This window comes from Lipotes vexillifer, unplaced genomic scaffold (genome assembly GCF_000442215.2).
Source record: "Lipotes vexillifer unplaced genomic scaffold, Lipotes_vexillifer_v1.1 scaffold2532, whole genome shotgun sequence".
Taxonomy (NCBI): domain Eukaryota; kingdom Metazoa; phylum Chordata; class Mammalia; order Artiodactyla; family Lipotidae; genus Lipotes; species Lipotes vexillifer.
Window position 1 is genome coordinate 28,772 of NW_006785617.1, and position 10,248 is coordinate 39,019.

Below are 10,248 nucleotides of genomic sequence, written 5' to 3' on the forward strand. Positions count from 1 at the left end.
AATAAAGGAGATGCACGGGAACTATGTGTTTTCCTAATATACCCTCCTTGATATGATTTTTCCTTCTCAGATTTGTGATGCTTTGGGTTGATTTTACTCTCAAATCTTTTTCTCTTCCGGGCGTTCTTGCAAGGGGCAGTGGTCAATGTCTTCGTCGATTTTTTTACAAATTGTGCGGCCCAGCTCCAGGTCCATTAAATATATCATTGTCCACTTCTGTCAAGGAGAAATTAGAAAACAGAAAGACAGAGAATCCAGTAGAAAATTGGGCAAAAGACTACCATGTGCACATGAATAGGACACACAAACCATGTGCAACTTCTCTGCAAGCACATAACCACCAAAAAGATGTCCCTGAGTGCAGCTCCAGCAGCCCTGGACTCTTCCCTGCCACCCTCCTGACGGCTGCTACCCGGGAGCCACATCACCAGTACATGGCAGTGGTAGAGAGGGGTGGTCATGGGAGGTAGGGTCCCAGCACTGAGAGTGCACGCACGGCACACCTGACACGAGACCCAGCTCTCAATTGCATCCTCCAGACACACGGAGGGCATCGCATGGCTCCTTCTAGGGAGGCGGATGGGGGTGCTTGCCCACCGAGTCACCCTCAGAGCTGCCCTGTCCCTCGGGGGCAGCATCCAGACCAGGACAGGGGTCTGGGTTCTGGATGCTCTGTCTCTCCTGGGGCAGCTGCGGCACCAAAAGGCTCACCTTGTAAACCTGCATCCAGGTGGATGTTTGTGAACTGGGTGCTGCTCTGTGTGTTCATCAGCTTCACTAAGAGGTTAACACAAGACAGGGTTTCATCCCCTACAGAGAGGTCGTGAAAACTCGGAAGAACTCCAACACGGAGAGGAATGTAACCAGAAACTTCCATAGGGAGGGGCACGGCCCTGACCTGGCATTGTCTAGAAAGCTGGCTCCCTTAGGGGCTCAGGAATGCCTGCAGCTGATGCACACACACACACACACACATACACACACATGCCCAGCCCCTTGCACTGCCGCTGGACCATGGGTGAAGACAGGCTTAGGGCCTGGCGAGGGTTGGGGGCAGCCGGATCTGCAGTGATGCTCGAGGGGCCCTCAGCCTCCCCAGGTCCAGGGCTGCTACGCAGCCCAGAAGAGGGCCAGCCAGTCAGGAAATGAGGACCCTTGAGGGAAGCCAGGGCTGTCTGTGCAGGGAGGGGGCCAGCCTCCAGTCCCTTTAGGAGTGTGTGCAGCGGGGGACCCTCACATCAGAGCCCCGCTGACCTGGGCCAGCTCGGGGCTGGCCATCTGGCAGCCTGGGCCCACAACTGCCACTCACCTTTTGCTGGGCTGCCTGACCTCCAGCAGCTTGTCGGCGTGCTCTTCCTCATGGCCACTGTTGAACCAAGCCACAGCGAACTCCACAGACACCGCAAAATAATCGTGGTCCTTACTAATGTCTACAAATTCCTTTTGAATGGTCCGGATGTGAATGCCCATGACAGTGAGCCCCAGAAGCAGAGCTGCCTTTGGGAACATGCTGTCCAGAGTCAGCACAAAAGACAGGTGATGGGGGGTGGGGTGGGGGGGGGGCGGCCCTCCGCAGCCCACAGCCCATGCAGCCCTGCGCTCTGGCCTCCTGCTTTGAAGACGCCTGTGCCCACCTCCTCCTCTGCATCCCCTGCCTGTCCCTCCTGCTGGCACTAAAGAGGCAGAGCAGGGGGTTTCATCCCTGTCTCATCACAGAAAGCCTGAATGCAGGGACACGCACGGAGCAGGCTTTGTCCCCCTTGTTTTCAGAGCTTCATCCTGACAGGGTCCCAGTCTGCAGGGCCCTGCATCCCCCCTGCTTGCCCTGGGAACTGTGCAGACAGGGACTGCCAGAGTTCTGTGATTTCCTGGGAGCTCCTGGAAGCCAAGCCTGCCTATGACCTTGGCTGGAGCCAACACCGCCAGCCGGGCACAGGGGAGTACAGGGTGTGCAGCCAGCAGTGGAGGTGTCTAGGACGAGTTGTCCTCATCACTGCCCTGATAGGAATTACTAACCATAGTTGATTTCCTAATTGTCTTTTCTCTTTTATCGACTTCCAGCTCAAGTCCACTACAGTCAGATAATGTACTTTCTATTATGTCTCTTCTCTGAAATTTGTTGAGATTTGTTTTATGGACAATATTCCACAGGTTCTTTTTTTTTTCTTTTTTTGATGTAGACCATTTTTAAAGCTTTCAGTGTATTTATTACAATACCGCTTCTGTTTTAGGTTTTGTTTTTTGGGGGGCAAGGCACATGGGATCTTAGCTCCCCAACCAGGGATTGAACCCACACTCCCCACATTGGAAGGTGAAGTCTTAGCCACTGGACTGCCAGGGAAGTCCCCACAAGTTCTTGAAAAGACTGTATGTTCTGCATTTTTCAGGCGCAGAGTTAGGTATTGACATAACTCAGGTCGCCCATGTGACCAAACCTTCCACATATTGACTTCTTTACTTTGTTTTATTGAGTTTTCTTTGGTTTGGGTTTGGGTTTTGGTCTGTTGTTCTGTCCGTTTCTGAGAGATGCATTAAAATCTCTCACTGTGATTATGATTGTGGATTTGTCTGGTCTTCTTTTCTCATAATTCTTGCTGTCTATATTTGAGACTCTGTCATTAAGTGATTGTACAAACAGAACTGTTAGGCCATTTTATCCTCATCAATCACACCTCTGCATCCCAGTGATGCTGTTGCTCTAGAATCAGCCCCCTCGAAGGGGCCCACCTGAGGTGGGTATCAAGTCTCCAGCTCCTGTCTGTCTTGTATAGAGGCTGCTCCCACCGTCTGCCGCTTTGGCCTGTCCCCACCTGTGGGCACACATACCCGCAGCCAGAGAAGCCTCAGGCAAAGCACAGGGAAAATGGTAGGAGGCCCGGTTCTACTGAGAGGCACGTCGGGGCCCTCTGCCGCTCTGTCCCCTGGGGGGTGGCCCTGTCCCTCTCCTGGCAATGCCCTGGGGCAGGAGGGCTGTGCTGGTCCAGCCTCGTGTCCTTGCTTCAGCCCCTGTGAGGGGAGAATGGGGAGAACGGGGGCTTTCTGGAAGTGTTCTGGGGAGGGCTGGCACATACCTCCTGATGCCCCATTATTACCAGGGGTGGAGCAGGCGTGCCCATCCCCGTGTGCGTAGCTGGGGCTGAGCTGACAGACAGCTCTGGGAGAAGCCCTCTGGGAGCAGGATGGGGAGCTCGCAAGCTCAGGGACAGTGGGAGAAGTCCTGTCTTTTCTCTTCTTAGTCCTCTCCCGCCCCAGCCCCTGGGCAATCCATGGCAGTAGCACTGACAGCAGAACAGGGATGGCAGATACTGCAGCCACATAAACATTGGTTGCGGGGGAGCCTCCCTCTTTGATCAGAGCAGCTGTGGTTCTAAGAGGGTGGGGAAAACCTCCACTGCTTTTTCCCATCTCTGTCCTCCTGCGCTGTGGCCCCAGAATTGGCAGTAGATGTGGGCCTGCAAAGCTGAGCAACGTGAGGAAGATCCGGGGAACCAGAAAGGACCAGAGGGATCATAGGAGCTCAGGAAAGTGAACCCTGAACAGCACAAGTGTGGGTATAACCCTAATGGCACACGAAAGATGTGAACTGAAGGAAGGGGCAGACCACCACCCAGCCAGCCTAGCCTCTGGAAGACACACACGCACAGACCCAAAGAGCCCTGCAGAGGGTTGACACGGAGCTAACCTGACGCTGAAATCACAACCCCCAGAAGGCTGATCAGAACTTGCACTCTGAATGGAGCTGGGTGAATCACTTGCTGAAACAAAAATACCAACAATCCCCAAAGAACATAAATAAGATACAGAGTCTCATAACACAGTTTTCAAAACACCCAGGATACAACCCAAGATTACTTAGCATATGAAGAATCAAGAAAATCTCAGCTCTCCCGGGAAAAAAACAAGCAACAGATGCTGATGCTGAGATAACTCAGATGTTGCAAATGTCTGACAAAGACTTTAAAGCAGCTGTTATCAAAAGTTTCCTGGTAAGGGTAAACACTCTTCAAAGATTGGAAAGGTAGGAACTATTGGTAAGAAATAGAAGATACCTGTAAAAACCAAATGGATATTTTACTGATACCCTGCAAAAATACAGAAACCAAAATAAAAATCTCATTGGATGAACTCAAGAGCAGACTGAAGATGTCAGAGAAAAGGGCCTGTGAACTTGAAGACAGAGCAATAGAAGTTACCCACTATGAACACTAAAGGGGAAGAAAACATTAAAAAGCGTGAATAGAGCTTCAGCAGCCTATGCGACAATATCAGAAAGCCTTTCATGTCATTGGACTCCCAGAGGGAGAGGAGAATGTGTTGTGCCAGAAGAATAAGGAGGAGGAAGGGAAGAGAAGGGGTGGGGGAGGGGAGAAGGCGGAAGGAGAAGACGGGGAAGAAGGGGAACAAGGCGAAGAGATAACGGCTGAGACTTTCCCAAATTTGTCGAAAACACAGATTTAAGAAGCTCGGAGAACCCCAAGACAAGTAAACTCCAAGAAATCCACCTCAGAGCGCATCACACTCAAACTACTGAAAACTAAAGACAAAGGAAAAAAACCTGAGAGCCATTAGAGAAAAGACATAATTTACAGAAGAACAAAGATTTGAGTGACTGCAGATTTCTCACCAGGAGCACAGAGGCCAGAAGGAAGTAAAATATGATTTTGAATTCTGAAAGACAAGAATGGCCAAACCTGAATTCGATATTTAGGGAAAATATAATAGTGGTATAAAGATGTTATCAGATGAGGAAAGGTTAAAGTATTTCATTGCCAGCAGACCTGCTATAAAAGAAGGGCTAAGGGAATTCTTTTTTGTTGTTGTTGTTGTTTTTGCAGTACGCGGGCCTCTCACTGTTGGGGTCTCTCCCGTCGCGGAGCACAGGCTCCGGACGCGCAGGCTCAGCGGCCATAGCTCACGGGCCCAGCCGCTCCGCGGCACGTGGGATCTTCCCGAACCGGGGCACGAACCCGTGTCCCCTGCATCGGCGGGCGGACTCTCAACCACTGCGCCACCAGGGAAGCCCAGGAATTCTTTAACAGAGAGAAATTTTCTTGGTTCTTCATATGCTGAGCAATCTTGGATTGTATCCAGGACATTTGAAAATTGTGTTATGAGACTTACATCCTATGGGGAATGTTGATATTTTTGTTTGGGAGGATGGAGGAAGGGGGCCCAGGCTGAGCAATGCCTCTGGAAGCTGGAAGAGGCAAAGAAAATGTTCTTCTCTAGTGCCTCTGGAAGCAGTGCAGACCTGCGCACCCCGTAATTTTAGGACCTCCAACCTCCAGAACTGTGAGATAATAAGTGTGTGTCATCTTAAGCCACCATTGGTGGTCACTTGTCACCACAGCCACAGGGCACTAAGCAGGTGCCAGGAGAGGAGAGGTCACTGCTGTGGAGGCTGGGAGGGAACAGGGAAGGGACCTGCTTGGCAGTCAGTTCCAGAATCCCGCCAGGGCGGGAGCCCCGCAGCTGGAGCTTCCCAGTCCCTCCCCTTCCTTGCCTCATCCAGACCAGGAAGGTTCAGGACCCGTGGGTGGTGAAACGGGAGGCAGGGCAGACAGAGGGCAGGGGAGAATGACAGAAACCATCTCTCCCTCTCCAGGCAGGCCTCCAGAATGGAGAAGGGAAGCTCCAAGTGCCTTCTAAGCTCTGGGCATCTGAAGACCCTGGCCCCTTGGTACTGGACCAAGGGTGCGTGTGTTGTACGAGTGCCACAGAGGGTCGCAGGGACAGACGGCATGGCTGGTGCATCCACGGGGACAGCAGGACATGAACACAGAGCTGCGCTGTGGCCACACCCACAAGCTTCCCATACGGGGCACACCCTCCATTTTCTGGGGAGTATCAGCTTCTCCAGGGAGGCCCAGGTACCTCCCAGGTTAAGAAATATTAGCAGCAGGAAGATGCCAAGGTTTGGGCTTGTGGGCGAGCTTGCATCTCAGCCAGCCCAGGGAATGGGGAGGGCACAACCTGAGGAAGATCACAGGGACAGGAGGACGAGGTGTTCAGGGCTCCGTCTCGCTCCACCGCCCTGGGATCCAGTGCCCCCAGGTGCTTATCGCTTCCTGCCTGCCGCTCAGGCCTCCCACGGCCTGGCTGGGCCAAGCTCAGCGTACAGAAACCCCCGGCCTGGCTCCCACCCAGAGATGCTGGGGCAGCAGGAGGGTCTGTGCTGCTGAGAGAGCAGCCCCCCATAGAGAGAGGGGAGTTTGGTGTGTGTGTGCATGTGAGATGCAGAGGCCTGTGAGGAGAATGCGAGTCTGCCCTCATCTCCCCGCAGCCTCGGCTACGGATAACGAGGGAGGACACGCATGGGCGTCCCCCGGCTGCCTTAAATCCGTCTGGGCAGAGCAGCCTTGGCAGGGTGAGCCACGATGGACAGAACCCAGCAGGGCCCCCGACTGCTGCTGGTTATCATGGGGGCCCTGGTGGCCCTCACCTACCAAACAAGGAGGAAAACCTTCATAAGTGTCCACGAGGTGCCCGTGTCAGATCCTGTCGTGGTGACCACCCTGGACTTCGTGACCAAGGACTTCAACAAGAAGAGCGAGGACATGTACAACTTCCGGATTGTGCGTGTCCTCAAGGTCCTGAAGAGGGTCAGTGTCCCCCTCCCATATCGCGCCAGGCCACCGCAGGCTCGGGGTGGCCACGCAAGTGAACTCAGCCTCATTTAGTCCAAAGTGGAGGTTTTAAGAGAAGCAGAAATCCCCTGGAGTGGATGAAGTGGAGCTGCTTAACTGATACCCAGGACCAGGGCTGCACACCCCGGCCTGAGGGCCCGAGCCGCCTGTGGCCCCGCGTGAGGGGTCTCCAGGGTGCCAGGCGCACCACATGTGTGCACGTCGGGGGCTGTTTCCACGTGGGGCGGCAGCGCCAGGACCCGCAGCTGAGCCGGGCTGGCCCTCGAAGTCTAGGCTGCCGCTCTCTGCCCTTTACAAACCGTGAGCATCACGTGGGTCACCCAAGGGCGACTTTGCCCATGGAGTGGCTTCTGGGGAATTCTGCTCAAATGGCAGAAGGGGGCACGGGAGGCAGACAGGGGGTTGGGGGAGCCCACAGCTCTGTCCAGTGCAGGCCCTTGACCTGGGGCACCACACTAGGAGTCCCCAGCCCCAGAAGTTACAGACAAGGGAGAGGAGGTCCTTTATCCCCCTGTCCTTGCCTCCAACAGCTGACTGACCACATGGAGTATCGCATAAACCTGGAGATGCGGCGGACCATCTGCCCCAAGATGGAGGTGAACAACTGCTCCTTCCAGGAAGGCGAGCTCTACAAGGTACTGGTCACGTCACCCAGAAGGAGCTTATTTCTCAGTGCTCTTCTTTGTCGTTGGAAGAATGATGAAGCATTTGGGGGGTCCAGAGGGAGAAGCCAAGGTGGCTGAGCTGTGGGGGAGTGGGGGGACACTCTGCAGCCGCGGGACCTTGTTGGTGCACCCACTGAATATCTGAACCTCAGGCTGACGTAAGACACAGTCGCTGGGCTGCAGCCTCTGTTTCCTTCATCCAGCAGTGTTTAGGCAAAGAGGAGGAGAAAGAGGTGGGAAAATGCATTCAGAAATAGTTCAGCCGGTGGTGGGGTGGGTCAGAGAGGGGGAAAGCCTGCGGGCAAGTGACCCGATGCGGGCCCACCTCCCCAACGGTGGCTTTGTCCCCACCCAGTGTTGTCACATCGGGGAAGTCGGCTGGGCCATCATCACTGCAAGTGGTGGACCATCACACACACATGCATCAGGTGGGCCCACATGCTCAGGGGCCTTGAAGGTCCCAAGTCCTACAGGCCCAGCAAATCTCTGCTCTTTACCCAAAGGAACTAACATGACGGTGATCACATGACCCACCTTGCCTAGAACAGTCCTGATTTGTGCCCAGCCTCTTAGTGTCGCTGTTAACAGCATCCCCAGTTGCCTACATGTCCTGGTTTGGTTCATAGATTCCATGGTCACCCTAGTTCTAATGGCCTAGGTTTCTCAAGACAAACACATGTTCGTCCATGGGCTCCCCCCTCCATGGAGAAGTCTTCAAAATCTAGCAAGTCAGACATTTTCGGTTCTTCCCTGGAGAACATCATGAAAACTATGAAAAGACTAGTTGACGGTAACAGTGAGGTAAACTTAGAGAGTCTCATCACTGTGAGAGATTAAATTGTGGGGTTAATATTCTGAATTCTACTTTAGGAGAAATGTCAACGTTTACGCCTCCCACATCACCTCATCCCCACCCTGGCTCCCCAGCAGAGAGCAGGAAAGCAAAATCGCACTACGAAATGATGACAATGTGCAAAAGATGTCGACTGATCTTTCCTTGTGGAAGAAGAGGGAGGTGGAGAAGAAAGGGGATCTTGGGATGGAACAGGGAAGGCGGAGGAGGTGTGATGATGGGCAGATGGATGGACGGATGGATGAAGGAAGGAAGGAAGGACAGCAGCAGGGAAGGAGAGGGGATGGGTTGGGGGAGAGGAAGGCGAAAGGAAGCGGGAGGGATGAGGTGGGAGAGTGGGTGGGGGGAGAGAGAAAGGGAGCCAAGGGAGGGTAAGTGTGCTCACTGTACGAACAGCACATGAGCAGAAAAGAAGAGGAAGCATCAGTCGTTACCATGGTGATGTGAGCGGGTGGACACTTGATTTCCAGTCTCCGATTCTAACCACAAGCAGAAGGACTTTTTGTGGGGTGGTTTCAGCAGTGACACTCTCAAGTCATTGAAATCAAAATAAAGATGGGCCCACCTGTGGACTGGAGGCAGGAAATGAGGGTCATTTTCCCCATCTGCTTGTCTTACACCTTCCTCTTTCCATGTTGATCTTTTTTACATTTTGTTTTCTCGTCTTTTTCAGAAAATCGATTGCTTCTTCTCAGTATCTGTTATTCCCTGGTTTGAAAAGTATAAAGTTCTGGCCCAAAACTGCACGGATGGCTAGGTGTCCCAGAGTGCAGCCCACACGGAGTCACTGTGTGGAAAAGAGTCCTGCATTAAACAGGAGTTCTCAATATAGAAAATAAATGTTGGTCAGCCTATGCTCTTAATGCTTTGAATGTTTATGTTTCCACTCCTTCCCCCCCACCAAATTCTTCAACTCATAATAATATGATCTGAAGGTCTTCTGGGCTAGGGCAGTCTGGGGGTCCAAATGAGATGACATGTATAATTTTTGGTCTTATAGCCTATACCCACAGGATAGCAGACCTTCAGCCTCATCCTTATATCAAGTAGGATTCTTTTTTTTTTTTTTTTTTTTTTTCAGACATACTTTTTTTTTTTTTTTTTTTTAACATCTTTTTTGGAGTATAGTTGCTTTAAAATGTTGTTTCTACTGTACAGCAAAATTAATCAGCTATAAGTATACATATATCCCCTCTTTTTTGGATTTTCTTCCCATTTAGGTCACCACAGAGCATTAAGTAGAGTTCCCTATGCTATACAATAGGTACTTATTAGTTATCTATTTTATACATAGTATCAATAGTGTATGTATGTCAATTCCAATCTCCCAATTGCAGTTGCCCTTTATTGGGATCTCCCAACCAGCCGCCAGGGAAGCCCTCAAGTAGGATTCTTTAGACTTTAAGGAGATGAGAGAAGGGAGGAGAATGAGGGAGGACGCTCTAATTACTTAAATGAACAGCTAAGAGATATTGGCAAGAATGCCTGTGATGACATCTCTCAGGGACCCAATGAATCTTCCTTGCCTAGAGTGTGAAACAAGGGGAAACAAGGAGAAATAATGCAAGTAACTGAAAAGAGGAGGGCCTTTGTTACTGGTAAGAACTAGGTTGGGAGATGTGCCTTATTTTTGCAGGCACGTGTACTTTCTGATACCAGACTCCAGAATTAACTCACACCTCCAGCATCAGCAACATTGGACCAGAGCAGGTCTCTTCCCAGAGAGATTCCTCTCCCAGAATTGGCAAGGAAAACGTGGGCGCCTGTGAGAGGAGGGGGACGTGGGTATAACGCCCCGTTTATTCTTCCCAAACAGACCCATCTGATGAATTCCTGCAAGAGGGGAATGATCGAGGGCAGAGTGAAACCAGGAATGCTGCATTAAAGTGGTGTCCTTTTCATGGATGTCACATTAGCAGCGAGGAATAAGCATCCCTCACCTACCAGCTTGATTCAGTGGTTCAGATAATGTCATCAGGCTCAGCTCTCCCCTCGACTTCCTCCATGTGGTCTCAAGACGGTGCCAGCAGTTCACTGGGTCACATCTGCCCTCGTTCACATCCAGTAGGGCAAGGACGAGCCC

The 10,248-nt window shown here is 52.0% G+C and overlaps 1 protein-coding gene across 1 annotated transcript; it reads left to right on the forward strand.

Moving 5' to 3' along the window:
- The first annotated feature begins 6,377 nt into the window (after positions 1 to 6,377).
- On the forward strand, positions 6,378 to 8,922 carry CST11 (cystatin 11). The gene is made up of 3 exons (XM_007457685.1): positions 6,378 to 6,602; positions 7,178 to 7,282; positions 8,839 to 8,922. Exons 1-3 carry the CDS (start codon positions 6,378 to 6,380, stop codon positions 8,920 to 8,922), a joined length of 414 nt encoding a protein of 137 aa, XP_007457747.1.
- Positions 8,923 to 10,248: the final 1,326 nt, after the last annotated feature.